At 40.8% G+C, this 16,960-nt stretch overlaps 2 protein-coding genes across 2 annotated transcripts; both read right to left on the minus strand.

Annotated features, from left to right (window-relative positions):
- Positions 1-6,120: 6,120 nt before the first annotated feature.
- On the minus strand, positions 6,121-6,621 carry LOC115732528. Its single transcript, XM_048271836.1, has one exon. The coding sequence runs from the start codon at positions 6,619-6,621 to the stop codon at positions 6,121-6,123; it is 501 nt and encodes a 166-aa protein (XP_048127793.1).
- Positions 6,424-9,957, minus strand: LOC115732304 (annexin A3-like). Its single transcript, XM_030662946.2, has 5 exons — positions 9,565-9,957; positions 9,089-9,310; positions 8,733-8,822; positions 7,357-8,571; positions 6,424-6,548 (listed from the first exon to the last, which is right to left on the minus strand). The coding sequence occupies exons 1-4, from the start codon at positions 9,889-9,891 to the stop codon at positions 8,314-8,316; spliced, it is 897 nt and encodes a 298-aa protein (XP_030518806.2). The 5' UTR covers positions 9,892-9,957; the 3' UTR covers positions 6,424-6,548; positions 7,357-8,313.
- Between the last annotated feature and the right edge of the window lie 7,003 nt (positions 9,958-16,960).

The raw sequence follows: 16,960 nt of genomic DNA on the forward strand, positions 1-16,960 counted from the left end.
GGGTCCTTATGTTACGACAATGAATAAAAGCGAGGGAAAACACATCATAATCCTTTCCTTTCAAAGTATGGTCATAGCTTATTAGCTTGTGGGGGGGGAGAAAATAAGAGCAAATGGAGTTTTATTTTTGCATGAGCATCAGCATCTGAGCTGCCCATGCCAGAATATTTGGTTAACTATCTTAAATATTGTATTGATTCATCAGGAATGGTGCAATTTGGTGACTTTCAGGGTGCTCTTTTCCTCTTACCACTCCTCTTTTCCAATTTGATTCGACAAAAACAAAAACCTTGATCCGGTATATAACTTACCATTGCGATATCTGAAATAGCCTACTAATCGTACCACGTCCTAATTCAATAATAATGCAACAACGACCACCTTCGACATGATCTTCAACATGGAAGATGAAAGCCCTTTCGAACTGACCTAACAAATATGAGATCACAGTCACGAGTTGGCAAAGCCCAAGCTTTCTTTTTCTTTTTTTTCTAGTGCTGAGTTCATTAACACGTTCGGAAGAACAGCATCAATCATCGGGTAACCATGCTTATATTATCATGCGGCATACCGTGAACGTTACATAGGTGATTTGAAAACTCGATTTCATTCGTCGGAAAATTACCGAATGATCAACGCCAATTGCCAAGACAATCAAGTTAGTCCTGTGATCGACTTGAAATTCCTCAGTAATTTACACATGTACAACAAGCAAATCCAAAATAGTTTACAAACCAAGTACCGTGATTCAGCTGCAAAAACGCACCTAGTAAAGTTGACTTATTTTCTGACCAAAAAAAGAAAGTTGACTTATTTCGGTATCAAAAGATTGAATTGGATCTCCTGAAACACCAGGCGTGTCACAAAGGCTTCATGCTTCTGGTTCGCTGGCCAAATCCTCGTTACTTCATATTTACCGGATATTAACAGGACTGACATTGAACATTGTAAAGATGTAGATTGATCATTGGAAAATTAATGGAAAAGTGTTAAACATATTGCACTTTTTCCAATTTAGTCTTGAACCTTTTAATTTTATCGATTGAGTTATCAACCTTATCACGTTTTGCCAATTGAGTCCACCCGGCCAATTTGGCTGTAAATCACTAATGTGGATGTCGGCCGCCTTATGTGGAATGGCCCGGCGACTCTCGCTGGCCATAGCAAGGAAAAATAAACAAAGAAAAGATAAGAAATTAAAAATCAAAAAATCAAAATATTGTTTGAAATTGTTCATGTTAGTGCCAGCCGTACTCCTGTAAAACGGCCGGTGTCCATGTCATCAATTTTTTGCCAAAATTGATCGGATAAACTCAATTAACAAAACGTGAAATGTTTAACATTTGAATGACAAAAGTGTAATATGTTAAGGATTTTTTTTTTGGACAATTTTTCTATTGATCATTACATAATAGCATCGGGGCAATATGACTTGAAGAACTACAGCGGCGCAAGACATGCATAAGAACGGTGCGATTTGGGATCCGGTGTGATGCTATAATTGTCTATTATGGAGGGTCCTCAGTCCTCACCTCATTGATTAGCAACTTTTTGCTAATTTGCTAATTTACTTAGGGAAAATTCCAAAAATAGTTGTCGTTTCAATAAAGGGAGTGGATCTTGTTTCAAATGATAACTTTTGTTTCAAAAAAGGACCTAACCAAGGGTGTTTTGGTCTTTTATATTTTTTTAATTTTTTCCTTCTCTTTTTCCTGTTTTTTTCTCTTCCGCTGGTTGCCATCATCGTCATCTTCTTCGTTTCTTCGTCTTCTTCTTTTCTCGAACCTTCAGACTTACCAAAACTCTGTCTCTACCCCCTCGCTCCTCTAAAAAGACCATTGCCGGCCCGCCCCTTCGCCAGAAGCCATTGAATTACGGTCGTGCCTTGACTAAGTGGCTGTCGGTGAGGACCCTCTTCGCGGTGGCTCTGAATGGGCAGTTCGAGCTCACACGAAGGCGTCCACCGAGTGTAGGTAGGTCGTGAGATCGTCTAGCAAGTTCACATCTCGCTTCAATGGCACATAGCACAAAAGCTTTCGTGGGTTCAGTACCACGAGCTACGCGGTGCTAGGGCAGTTGTTTCCATATGCCGATGGAATAAGTGAAGCCATTGTAAAGGCACTTATAGTTGGTCAGAAGCATAGTTGATTTGCTAGTTAAGCTCTTTTTTCCCCTATTTATACGTGGATCTCGCTGAGGTACAGTGAGTCCCTCCTGCTGAGCCTCAGCTCCCTCCCCACCTTATCATACTCCCACTGTGTGTCCACCACGGGCCTCTGAATCCAGCTTGGCAAGCCCAACACCCGGATGTCCCGGTCTCTCGGGACGCCGTCGATGCCGTCGGCTCGGTCGATGACAAACCCTAGCACTTTGGTTATCAGGTCGTCCGAGTTGACGACGCACAAGACCTTGATCCTTGCTCCTCAAGGCGGCACTGGAAGCTCCGGTTGCCCACCCGTGGGGTCCCCAAGGAGATGACGGTGACGAGTGGGGCCGCGCTCCTGAAGGTTGTCTTCACGTCGTATACGATAAGCGTCGCCAGGGCCGCGGCCAGGATGTGACCGGCTCGTTGCCGTAGGACTGCAGGAGCCGCGAGATCTCCTCGCACACCATCTCCTATGAGCTCGGGCAATTTGGGGCGCGCAACATGCACAAGCTTTGGAACCGGCTCTTCGCCATGGGCACGTCCGGGAGAGCGGGGATGGGAGGGAGCCGTCGGGTCGGAGGCGTGCTTGCTGTAATTCGACGACTTTCGACGAGGGGGCGGGCCGGCCATGGTCGTTTTTGTAAAGAGGAGGGAGGGGTAGAATGGAGTGACAGTTCAGAGAAGTCTGAAGGTTCAAGAAAAGAAGAAGACGATGATGATGGTAACCAGCGGGGAGGAAGGGAAAAAAAAAAGGAAAAAGAAGGAAAAAATCAGAAAATGTAAAAAGACAAAAACACCCCTGATAGGGCCTTTTTGAAATAAAAATGGCACTTCCTGCCCTTATTCGAAACAAGTCAACTTCAAATATTTATTTGAGAAACTCAAGGTACTTTGGGCCCTTTTTTGGATTTTTCCCATTTACCGACGAAGGTGTGACGGAAATACTCATAGCAAGTCTCAATTTTTTGGAGTTAGCATGTTGAGCTCCGCAAATATTAAAGGAAGCTACTAGTCTGACATTCTGACAGTCTGGTCGGTTATTTTTTATCACATGATTTCCAATTAATAAGTATTTTATGCAAAACATGCGGTGATGATGTGTAAAACTATTATCGAGATTATATCATCCATGAGAGTACTATCGGAAAGTATTTTCCAATATTAAATAGGTTTCTTTTTTTTTTTTTCGTTGCCGTGTCCTGGTAAGGTCTAATTGGAAAATTGAAGGCATGAAAGCCTCCCACTTGCTCTTGTTGCCCACATTCATGCACAAAGGACCAAAAACCGTAACTTCTACGATGTCTCCATCGCATTGTCATTGGAGTTGAAACCTTATTTTTTCTACGGTTGTACGTGTCTGGCTTATCTCCCAAAGTTCGTGAGAGGAACGTTCTTCTGCGATCGTAGTCGATACCCCAGCAGGCTAAAACGAGTTCTTCGATGAGCCCTCCATGGACTTCAACTAATAGTATTTATAGATGGTGAACGAAAATGGATTCTCAACTCGCCAATCCTTGCCATTGTTGTTGTCGTTGCCCTCCCGCCGGTCGCATCGGCGACCACAACGGAACGTCGGAGACATCAATGGCTGGACCACGTGCTACGATTACGTGGCTTGGGCAGAGGATAAATGTTCCGCGTTGGAGATAGTTTTTACAAGTAGAGGTGGCAAAATGAGTTTAGAACTCATATTTGTTCCCTAAAAGATTTGCTCGGGACTATTCACTTTCACTTGGTGGCCTAGTATCTTGAAACTTTTTTGCTATTTAATTGTGTGGGTCATAAGTGAATTATTTTTCAATTTTAAAAACAATCCTAAGTAGATCATAAATGGGTTGATTAATAATAAGTTAATGGGTTTTAAATGTGTTTTAAATTGGTCGTAAATGGGTTAGTAATCTAATAAGTTTAATTGGGCCATACCAGTCGTCGGCAGGTTGCATTTGTTCACCGAACGTGGAAGAAAAAACAAAAAGAAATATAAACAAAATTATGTCAAATTATCCATAGTGTTTTAGCGGGAAAAATATCAAAAAAGTCCTAAACCTTTTGCATTTGTGTCAATTCAGTCCATTCCAACCAACTTTGGCCGTTTGGTCTTGAAGTGGACACCGATCGGCGCTGCCAACATTGACGTGGTAATTTTTAATACCTTTCAATTTTTTTTTTTTTTTTCTTTTTTTCTTCTCCTTCTTTCTCTAATCGGTTGTCGGATTGATGACTAGCCAAAGGTGAGGGCCGGCAATGTCAACCTTGCAGGCCATTGGAGAGGGCTACCATGTCGACCCTCACCTCTAGCCGATCGCCGAAGGAAGAAGGAGAATAAAAGGAAAAGAAAATAATTAAAATAAATTAATCAATCAAAAAAAATTACAATATGATGAAAATTGTCCACGTCAACATACGCCGGCCAAAGTTGGTAGGAAGGATTGAATTGACACAAATGTAAACGGTTTAGGATTGAATTGGTAAAAAATAAAAATTAAAGAAATGAATTGGTATAATTTCAACAAGTTTATGACTTTTTTGATAATTTTTTTGTGTTTTAGCAATATTTTTTTTCTAAACTGGATTTAATAAGATATTAAAGTGTTTAGCAATATGGGCCGATTCGGATATAGATCGCTAGATTTGTATTATATGAAAATGGGTTAAAACCGGTTAAATGGATCAATATAGGTTGGGCCATTTTTGACCTAACCCACCCATTTGATGACTTTTTATGCTAGTGAGCTTGGGCACGATATCGTTTAAGGGCATCGTGAACCCTTGAATGTAATTGATTGGCATAAAGTGTTTATCCACTTCAGTGGATTCTAGTATGATTGCTTTCGAATCAGTTGTTAAGATGTATGAAACTCGTCACATTTTGCTCATTTGGTGGAAATATTTGGAAAATGCTTTTCTCGTCGATGAAATATGCATTTCTTGACCACGAAAAGTTTTCGGAAACTTGTGTCATCTCATTAATTTCACCCCTCTTAAGACTCCTAGAGACCCATGGCACATTTGCGGGGTCGGCCGGCGCTGCGCCTCATTCAACTAGAAGCTCAAGATCACCGCCGGGGATGACTCAGGTGGTCCAGCTTCGGCACTGGCTGCTCTGTCGGGTGCCAACGTTGCCGTCACGTCCAGCTTCAAGATTCCTGCGGTTGCTCTTGTCCTGGTCGTAGTTTGATAACATGAGGCATGCGCGTCCTTGTGTTATAACAAAAGGTATAGCTTCCTTACAAAATGTAGTCATAGCGTGTTGGGGGAGAAAATGAGAGCGAATTGAGCTTTCTCCATGAACATCAGCAGCAGCCAGTCACAATTGAGTCACCCATGCCGGAAGAATTTTCTGACTGCCTTTTATTTAAGATACGCCTAATTATCTTAGTCATTTTATTGGCTCATTTCCTTTCACCACTCCTTATTGAAAGAATCATAAAAAAAAACTCATGAATTTATTATAATTATGACAATTTAATCCTATTTTTTTTATAATTGATTCGTAAACATTTTGTATTTGTGACAATTTAGTTTATCCAGTCAATGTTATCAGAAATAGCTAGTAAAGATGCCGACCGTCTTACGTGACAATATCGGCTAGCATAAATTTTTTTAATAATATTTTAATTTTTGTTTGATTTAATTTGATTTAATTTAATTAATTAATTAATTAATTAATTTTTTTTTGGGGCGTGGGTTGGGGCCGTGGGGGTTTGAGAAAAATCCTTTCTCTCGGAAGGAGAAAGTGAAGGAGGCGACACTGCGAGCAGCAAGAAAGGACAAAGAATCTCGAATCTTTGCTAGCCAAGCAAGTACGGCGATTCGTTTTAGTTTGTCGTGTAGTCCTCTTCTCTCAAGACTAATCCTTTACCTTTATTGTCACATTTCTTCCTAGATAACAATTCAAACGAAGAAAAATTTCATGTGAACAAGGCTAGCGAGTCTTTCCATTTCGGCATTCATGGTTAGGAGCACAAAATGCGTCATATAATCAGATATCTCCAAATCAAGAACCCGCCAACTCCAACCCCAACCAGCGCAGCCACCACCGCCAGAGCCATCAGAGCCCTCTTCTTATCGATGCCCAATCCCCAAGACGATGTCCGGAGCCACAACATGCCGTCGTTCATCCCGCCCGGCGTCGTCCCGCTGCCGCTTCGTCCTAGCCCACCGCCTGTTTGTGGGTTTTCGCGTGTGACGTCGGCGGCCTGGGGAGGCGTCTTCTTGGGCACTATGACGTGGAGGACGCCGCCGGCCAGCTTGGCACGGGTTTCGTCGAGCTTGTACTCCTTCGGGAGCTTGAATTGTTTGCGGAATCGGCTCCATCTCTGGTCGTTGAGAGGGCATTCGCCGGTGACAGTCAGGTCCCCGGCGCTGCTGGTTTGGACCCGGAGTTGCTCCTTCTTGAAACCTGCGTGAAAATTGGTAGAGATTTGTGACGATAGGCGTAAAAGCTTAAGGCCCCAGGACGTGAGATTTGGCATGGTTTTGATTTAGCATTGTCTCAATTGAAGTTGGAAGGCCATCATCACTGCAGATTTTTGCGGAGCTTAAATTCGATGCCCGTGAAAATCTGGGCTTGTTGTGGCTTGGACAGTTTTCATGTTAGCTTTCAGTTTACTGGCGTGCGATGGCAGGTTAGGACACTTTGCTCACACATTTGTAAAGAACATAGATAGATGTACATTGTTACACGAAGTGACCTCTCTTTTCTCCTATCCCTAGTTATTTGATGCTGACTGAACTGTTCATTCTTTAGTTAAAATATTACAACCCGAGCTCGAGCTGTGCGATTTGTAAGTTCTATGGATTAGAGAGACGGGGAGAGATATTTGCCTCCGGCGCTCAACGATTGTAACTCCGTACAACTCAAAGCAGGCATGGACTGGTTGTCCCATCAGGTAAAGATGGTATGCACATACACAGACCCTCAAGAAACATAGCGTTATTAATCATTTTCAGGAGGAAAAGAACCCCGATTAGATCATGCTATGTTTTCACCGAAAGTGCAAGTAGATGATCGTTCTGTTTGTGCTCGTTTTGACATGGAAATTTAGTGCCGCCATTGTATATACAGCACCTCCCTGCATTTGTATCTAAAGCATCCTTATGAAAGAACTAGAATCTTATCAGAAAAAAATATTTTCCATGGACTCGGAATTGCAGGGTATTGCAGTGAGTTAACTCTAGAGTCATGGAACAAGGGGGGCATGAAGTACCTTGGACATGGAGCTCGATAACATCACGTCCTTCCTCGTTGTTCCATTTGCATACGGGCTCGAAATCCTCGTAAACACGCTTTGAGGGGGTGGCAGCCTTGCTTTCCATGGTGTACTTTCCTTATTCTGTCTTTTTATCTGTTAAGATGTGTTTGAAACGGGATGTTTTTATTGGTCGAACGAAGGCTTCTTCTCATCTCTCTTTTCTTCTCTATTTATAGGTGAAGGCGTTGGAGAGGAATAGGATTCTTTTGCACTGATGGTTGAGAAGAACAATGATTCCTTTGTTTAGTTAAGTGGATGGTTTGTTTGTGATTTCCTCTTGTGGGGGCAATGAAAAAGTTCTGATCACTATTCCTGCCTTAACACGCAGGCAATCGTAGAGAGAGCATGCCTCTAAGACAGTGGTGAAAGGAACCTTATGAAATTAAAGAACGAGTTAGGGATTCTTCGCCCAGTGTTCTTCGCAGTTGCCTTGTTTGGTGAAGACGTGCGTGCTTGCAATGCCCTTATTCTGCCAGGCCATGAGCTAAGATAGACGATTGGGAACGTCCCACAAATTACTCTTCCCGATTGCCTTCTTCGCCAATCAACGGCGATCTTCAATCACATACTGGACATCAATATACTGAACAAGACCCTCATGTGAAGGTTTGAGGGCAAGATCCAAGAGTAAAGAAAAGATGTTCTCTTGTACTTTTCGTGAAAGATTGTGCTTTTACTTTACGAAGCCATTCTGAAAAAGTCCTCTGTCTAGTGTTCTTCAGTCTAAAAGTTCCAAGGAAAGAAAGCTGGCACTATGGAATCAAAAGTACATAGGCGAGAGCAACACGATCGGAATCATTAGCCATCACGATCGGAATCATTAGCCATCCCTCTCAATGTACTGCTCTGTTAAATACTTAACTCCATCTAATCGAATCTATACATGCTCAATAACAACAGCAACAATCTGTCCTAATCACTTCCTTGATTCAAACCATGGAAAAGGTTGGAACTTGATGTGGCAGGAGATGTTTTGGTGGCCAATGCAACCAGAAAGTCTCTGTAATCCCCACACACAATGCTCTGGCAAATGCAGTCCTGGATATCGACACCGTATTTTCTCTTGAAAGCTCTCCGAATCTCGCTCATGTCTAGCTCTGCCCGACTCACCATCACTCGCGTTAATGCGCTCTTATCGACCGTCCTTCCCTTAAGGTTCGTGTATAGCATCTGCAAAACATGAGTAGCAGAGTTTCAGCAGGCCTTTCTTTGTATTTTCCAAATTCAAACGTGTTTCCTATACTTTGCTCTGTTTTTTACTTTCGCAAGGATGAACTTCTAATTCTGAAGCCAATCTTTAAGTGTTTACGACGAGAGATAGTAGTGATGACCTTGGCATAGTATTTGGGTGCGTTGGAGATGCATTTCACAACCATTCGAAGAGCGTCCGCAAATTCCGTGGCGCTCACTTTCTTGAGTGACTGCACAGTATCACCACATGAAGTTTATTAGATAAGACTTGTACTTTACTGAGTGATTGCACAGTCTCACCAGGTGAGGTTTATTAGATAAGACTTGTACGATTCCACTTATGTCATCCCAGGATTAATAGGAAAATAGAGCGATTATCCACATTCAATCAAAGGCAAGGTCAGAGTACGATCGATAAACAGGAAAAAAAATCTTAAAATGACGAACTCCATTCGAGTCGTCTGACGTTAAAACTTTGAGAGAGCATGAGACGGACCTTGGAGTAATCATGTCCATAAATATGCCTGTAGCTCAAAAACGTGAGCTTTAGCTGGGGAATGCTCCTCTTGCTTACGATCTCCAACACGACAGCTTCTTCAATCGCTCCCAACGAGCTTCCCTCGCCGGTTTTGAAGAGTCTGCGAGCATCGCACTTGGCAAGGTGTTGGCTAACATCTGCTTGGTGTGCTTTGTGGGATGTGGCAAGTGCTACAATAATCTGTTTTACCAATATACATAGACATAAACATTTGTAGGTGAACAATAGAAACATATTTAAAGTGATGAATCGTTTGCACTTTCGTGTTTGCCAGTAGAGAGACAATGAACATGAGCCAGAGAGCACAAACTGTTCCTTAATCTACCCGAACGTAGCTTATGTGTCTGCTTCTGTTTCAATGACTAAGTTTTTTTAAGGACAAATTTTCAAGAAAATTTCACGTGCCAATGCAAATTCCCAAAGCTAGATTTTACCCTTTGGAAAGCATGAGGAGGCTCAGTGTTGATGATGTCTTGCTCCAGCTGCCTTCTGAACTTCCTCTGATAAGCTTGCCTGATCAGCTGTATATGACTCGACTTTCGACCCAGAAAGATTTCGACAAGAGCCCTGTAATTGGTCTCCCCTCGCTCGAGCGCTTCCCAGGCCAAGACCGCGTCCCGCTCGTGCGGGTCAAGCACAAACAGCGACAACGCTGAGCTCGTCTCCGGCGACACTGCGACGGCGGCACCGTTCCTTTGGCCGTTCACGTCGGTGCTCTGAAGAAGTTGCGCCAAGTCATCACCGTGCATTTTGGTGGCCATTGAATGGAGAGACAGAGGGGGAGCTACAGCATAAGCATAAACTTACTTCCAAGTCCCACCAGTCTCATCTATTGGCGAACGAGAAAATATGTTGCTGCTGCTGCTTTTATCGAGTGATTCCGAGCCCTTTTTTTTTTCTTGGACAGAGATTGCGACCCTTTGCCCTGTAAGTCTTTTACTGGGTGAGAGAGTTCGAGAACTTGTTATCACATGATTCCGGCACACATGAGCCCAAATGATCTTCACCATCAGATCATGCAAACTTCACATGAACCCGCACGATCCCATGGCCCGGATTCATACATAGTGAGAACACACGAACATCATTGTAAAACATAAATGAAGATGTGGAAAATTTTTGTGAGGAAGGGAGGGAGAAATTTTCCTCCGGTCGGACATATCCAAAAGGGGTTGGGTGTCAATGAAAGGAGAGAGGAAAAGGCAAACTTGTCTAGGGTGAGCAGAAAGTGGTGTGTAACAGGGTGTATTTACTTTGGGCATGTGGGTTTTGTTTGGTAGCACTTAGGTAATGGCATTCCTAGTCGACCATGAGCGAGAGAGAGAGAGGATGCTCTTTTTGATAACTTTTTGAAGGCCCACCCATCTTCCCCTCCAGAAAAGTGTGCCATAGACTGATTCAATGTCTTTTCTTTTGGTATGGAGTGCTCAGTTCAATGGAATTATCATGGCTTGTTCATGTACAATACCGTCTTTCGCTCGTCCAAATGGGCAGACTAGTCGAGGAGAAATTATCGTCGAGGTCTAAATTCACAGACCAAATATGCAATACCTATTGAATTTTTATGAAATCCATGTGGAATTTGCACGTTCGACGATTAGATCTGCCAAACGGCCAGCGACCCTCGTCGATTTCATAGAAAAAAAGAAAGAAGGAAAAGAAAGAAAAAAAAATAAAAGAAAATGGGTTGATCTGCACCACTGTATACGGGTTAAAATATGGATTCTAGACCCATTTTGTCACGTCTACTGATAGTCACGCTTGATCCGATCATCGGTTACACAACACTTTTTCCGAGTATAATTATTTCTCCAGCTTCTTTGACAGAAGGTCTCTTGGTTGGGCAAGAGGGGTGGAACACTAGAAGGCGTGCACTAATCCAAAGGCTACAGCTAGGACTCCAGCTTCTTTGAAAAGTTTTTCTTGTCCCCACGCATGCAATTGGTGGCGGAAGTTGACAAAAAGCACTGTTCCACGTATGGAAAGCGCTTTTGGCTTTGAATTTCTTGCATCTAAGCACAATTTAATGTCGCTTGATTAGGTTCTGTTTTTTTGCTCTTGTCCCTAGACAGATTATCTTCTGCGCTTCCTAGGGCAGCTGACAAAAGCTGATTGTGCGTGAGATTCCAACGTCAGTGACGTTTTTCAAATGTGTGGAAATGACAGATTCAGCTGATTATTATAGTTAACGAAAGTGCTTTATTTCCCTTTTGTGCAGGGCTATTTTTTTTTTTTTTTTTTTTTTTGAGATGATGTACATGATTTCGAATGACTTTGAATGTCAACATGTGTGCATTTCAAAGGTCGGAACTGCTTGACATGGAAAAGAACATTTTGAATCTCATGACTTAGAAATAAAAGTACGACAAGTGAAGAAATTTAAAGCAAAAGTTAACGGGAAACCTTCATTTTCGAATTTTGCCCAAAGCAAAAAACATTTTCCAAAATCTAGGGAAATTGGGAGAGACCCGGATGCCAGGAGGTGAACCCTTGCTATTTTTGAAGTCGTCGGGACTCGACTCAATCTCCAGATCCGTCTTCTGCTCCCTTGGCTTCGGGTGTCGAATCGTCAGTCATGCTGGCAATCTGAGTGTCCTCAAAACTCACGCCGATTCCAAATCGAGTGGGGGAGTTATACTTCAAGTCACAAATAACAAAAGATTGGCAACTCTATAATTCCATATTCAATGTATTGGATAGTGCTTGACTAGCTCGACACATACTCGATTATATGGGATAGGGTGGGGTGGGCCGAGCCAAGACCACCATAGGCAATGTCCATCTTAGGGTCGGACTTACTTACTTGATGGATCATGCGAATATGGAGGGGTGTCTATGGTTCGATTCGATTCAGTTTTTCAAGAAAATTGAATCAAATGGAACCATTAGGATGTAAGATTGAACGAAACCAAATTTCAACCCGAACCGAATATCAACTGAACAATAAATCCGGTTCGATTTTTTACTTTTCTTTTTCGACTTCTATTTTTAGGTTTCTTTTCTTTTTTGATTTTTTATTTTTTGGTTCAAATCCGGTGGAATTGCCGGCCTTTAGCCGAGGGTCGATGAGGATCGTGGCCCCTCGCCGATGCCCTCGCCTCTCCAAAGAGGGGCCATGACCCCCCGTGGCCTTCGGCCGGTGGCGGGCGACTCCGAGGACCCTTTGCCACAAAAAGGACAAAAAAGAAAAGAAAGGAAAAAAGGAGAATCACAAAATACAAATGGTTATTTTGGAGATTTTGAGATTTGGTTAACCGAACCGAAACAACCGAATGGAAAAGAAAGAATGGTTATTTTCAACTACCTAAACCTAAAATCAAATCGAATCGAAATACATGAAATTTTCGATTCAATTCAATCCGGTTAGCGGTTCGATTCTATTTTTATAATTTGGTTTTGACACGCGTAAATATGGAGACGGTCCCAATCATGGAGGGTCCTTCTCCCCTATGATGTTCGTTGAGCCCAACTTGAGCCTACCCATTAAATGGAGGAGCATTGCTGAACCTCATGGACACAAAAGCAGCATCTCAAAGGCAAAACCAAATTAGGGTCTAAGGCATGATCGCATATTGAATCAAAATAAGGATAACAAAGCGAAAAAAGGGTCATAATCCGACAATAATCTGTATTTTTTTTAATTAAACTTGAAAAAAAAAAACACATTTGGGACATTGAAACAATCTTTGACTCTATTTGTTTCATAAAAAATGTTATATTTCTGAAAAATGTTTTTTAGGTCTTTTCTAAGAAAATGGTGACATTTTTCAGTATTTGGCTAAAACCTGAAATCGAACTGGAAAATATTTTCCATCATTTGGTAAGGAAAATCACTTTTCATCGTACACACCTTTTATTTTTTCAAAAATTGATTTTTTTATTATTTGCTTTTCTATTTTTTCTCTTTTATTGTTTCCTTTCTTCTTTTTCTGGCGATCGGTCGCAGAGCCTTGCTAGCCTCAGGCAAGGCCACGAGGCTTAAGCAAGGTTGGTGACGTGAGCCTCGACCTTGCTGGATCTGGCTAGTTTGAGGCTCGTCTTGCCTCTTCGATGGCCTCAAGCTTGCCATCGGCAAGGCTATGACTCTCTCAAGGCTAGTGAAGCGAGCTCGCGCGGTTTTGTTGATGCATTCCCGTTGAGAAAGTTTTCTTTTTCTTTTTTTCTCTAACTCCGAATGAGTTTGAGGCATCCGACGCCTTTTTTGAAGACTTTTTGTTTTGCGCTCCTATCTATTTAGTGATTAGTCCGCTACTTTCTTTGATCCTCCTCGGTGTTCCTTTTCCATTTGCTTCCAATAGTTCAACCTACCTAGAAAAATTGTCGGCCTACGAATGTGGTTTTGATCCTTCCCGTGATGCCAAAAGTCGTTTCAATATACGATTTTATCTTGTTTCAATTTTATTTTTTTATCCCCGATCCATAGTGTAATCAAACTCTAGCATCATGAAGGACTGTGGGACACCTTGTCCCTCCGAGTTCTCCATCGTAAAGTTCCCGAAGTCCAATAAGGTGGTAGAAACATCAATTGTGGCTCTTTACTAATAACATAAAAAAAGGGGTATGGATAGAAAATATGCAACCGTTGTTGACCAAAAAATGTAAAACCATATGGTGAGTTAGTGTAAATGCAGGCCAAAAACTGTAAAAACCATTTAGTTGGGTTGGGGGTTGGCCTTTTTGTAAATGGATAACTCTAGCCAACAGCTATTTTTAACTTAATAAGGTTTTGAGGACACCTAAAGAAGTTGTTAGTTAACAGATACAGCCAGGTAGAGGCAATACTCTCTCCAAATAGAACATTTAGCACCATGGCTGTCAGCTTCACAGGGAGGGAATTTGTTGCTAAGGTCATTAGATAATCCTTAGCGAGGCCGCAACTCTCTCTAGGCATGTGAGGCAACCATCGGCCTTGTTGGATTTGGCAAAGGGGAGCGTCGCCTGTGGTTGGAGACCAGCAAAGGAAGAAAGAAAATAAAATAAAATAAAATAAAATAAAATAATTTAAAAAAAGTAAAAGAAAATCAAAATACAAATACAAATAAAAATGATTAAAAAAATGTATGCCGAGGAGTGGAGAGAGGGAAGATAATGGAAAATATTTTTGAAAAGAGGAAGGTAATTTTTCAATGGTGGAAACATTTTCTTTAGTTAGATTATTTTTTTGCGAAACAAGCGCTTAGAAACTTAAAAAATATTTTTTTCGATAATCGTTTTTTCGAAACGAACAGAGTCTTGGTCGGAACAAAAAGCAAGAAAGAGTTTCTCCGTGCCACGTCTGATTCCTAAATGTTCCTCTTTGTTGTGCTGAGTCATCAGCGAGTCACGAGTAGAGAATGACAACTTTGTAGTCAAACTGTTCAAGCTCGTCGTTGTCAATAAAGGGTATCCTGTTTCGTAAGTTATCAGCCGTCGGGTAGGCTCGAATTGCCAAAATCATCGCGCAATAATTATCAGATATTCACATCGATGCCCAAAAATAAAAATAAAAACGAAGATGGACATGGCATCGAGGCATCAGATTCGCAATAATTTATCATTTGGCGATCGGCCATAATGTGGATAATTTTAAATTTTTTTTCATTTTCTTTCCCTTTTTTTTTTTTTGGCTAGTGGCTGGTGAGAGCTCCCTTGCTCGAGCTAGGGTGACCTCGTTAGGCGTCACTTGGGGGAAGCCACCCTAGCTTGGGCGAGTGTCGGCCTTGCCGGCCATGGCCTATGGCTTATGGCCGGCGATCGGCCACTAGCAAAAATAAAAGAGAAAAACAACAAAAAGAAAAATCATATAAAAATATTCAAGTTGGCGCCAACCATGTTACGTAAGACGGTCAGGCGTGCATCAATAATTTTCATTTTGAATTGGTCGAATGGATACAGTGACACAAATGCAGAATGTTTAAGAGTAAATTTGTCCAATTAAAAGGTTTAGATACAGAATTAACATCAATGCAATAAATTTAAGACATTTTGATAGTCTTTCCATGGATAAATGATAAGTCAATACCAGAACAAACGGGCAGTCTTCTGGTGTGGAGGTAGACCACTTGAAAGGGGAAAAGAAGACCTTAAAAAATCAAAATTGGTTATTTGGTAATATTTTCTTTTTTTTTAAAATTTTGGAGTTCGATATTCAAAATTATTTTTGATGTTTTGGTGTGAATTCTATTTAAAGCATATGGATCAGAAAATCGCCACTGCAGAATTTTCGTTCTTTCCAAACTTAATAAATTCTTATTTCTCGCCCTTTGATGGCAAACCCAACTGTTCAAAAGACCACTTAACTCTTGATCAGCATTTCGACCTGTTTTTACTAGTTACGTATTTCTAAGCTATTTTTTAATCTTTTGTAAAATATTGACATTCGTATTTATAAAAATAATTAAATATTAAATCACGTCTTTATATAATAATTTAAGTCTTGTCAACAGTTGTCAGTGACCATAAGTTTTTTAAGTAATCAAACGTAAGGGAAAATTACTTACAATTGTGTGTTTGAGAGAGAGAGGGGGTGCGGGGAACAAGATAATGTACAATGTCGGGACAAGGTCGAGTCTGCTCTCAAAAGTCGCGCAATTTGACCAAGAAAGGTATCGATTGGTTTTTGGAGCCATATCGTCAATTTTTATTGACTAATCTGCCCTTCTAGATGCGCAGTAATTACTCCTAATCTTTCCCTTAAGCAGCCCACGAGGAAGGTCGGTCCCCTCAGAATTATTAGAAGGCATCGATTGAGATGAAATCACACCTAACTCCACAGACCCGGCATATAGGCGCGCATACGTCGATACTTTTTAAGTAGAATTTGTGTTCCAAAAATATTTCTAGAGTAGAAATTTGTTCGTTAACGCAACTTCACTTTTCTACTTCTGAAGCAATTTAAATGCAGTTTTGGAACCATTTGAAAAAGATAAAAAAAAAGTTACTTTTCTTCGGAAATAAAAAAATCATCTTCTGTTCAGAAGCGGAAGTAAAAAATCAACTTCTAGCTAGAAATTAATTTCTAGAGTAGAAATGTTGTCATTTATGCCCTAAGAGACTGTAATCTCCAACCGAGCCTATTCGAGTTAATAACATTTTGTAGTTATTCGAAAAAATAAGTGAGACACGTCGAAATCATTTGGGAATGTGATTTCTAAGAAGTGCTGAGAAACTATTTGTGAATTAATGTACCGATGTTTTGTATTTCTTGTGTTTTAGATTAAGAAAACATCAAAATGCGTAAAGTGGCAAGAATTTCACTCGGTAAAAATTACAAAGTGAAAAATAAATAAGGGAATGCCCTAAATACGTTCTCGAACATTTTGATTTATCGCTTGAATCTCACAAATTTTTGTTCGGGGGAGTTTAATTACCCGCTTGCTCTATTTAATTTCTCGACAAGATAAATCTAAAAGAATACTTTCTTTGAAGGTCTCCGAATTTTGATTTAATATGTAATGTGATCATTAAACTTTCAATACGATCATCGACTATTAGCCCAATGTGTAACGTGGTCCTTGAAGTTTCAATTTATTCAATGTGGTCCTTGAACTTTTGAAATATGTTCAACTTAACCCATGAGCCCTAAGAAAATGTTCAATATCATCTCCGAACTTGAAACAATGGAATGAATACATTGAACATATTTCTATAGTTCACGGAATAAGTTGAACATTTTCAAAAAAACTCAGGAACCGCATTACGTATTAGGTTAAAGTTCAAGGACCACATTGCAAATTAAAAGTTCAGGGACTGCATTGTATATTATGTTAAAATTTAAGGATTGTTTATGTCATTATCCCTTTGGCTAATTTTAAAAAAAAAGTAGTACATAAAAACGATCGGTCAAAAAGT

This window comes from Rhodamnia argentea, chromosome 10, assembly GCF_020921035.1.
Source record: "Rhodamnia argentea isolate NSW1041297 chromosome 10, ASM2092103v1, whole genome shotgun sequence".
NCBI lineage: Eukaryota > Viridiplantae > Streptophyta > Magnoliopsida > Myrtales > Myrtaceae > Rhodamnia > Rhodamnia argentea.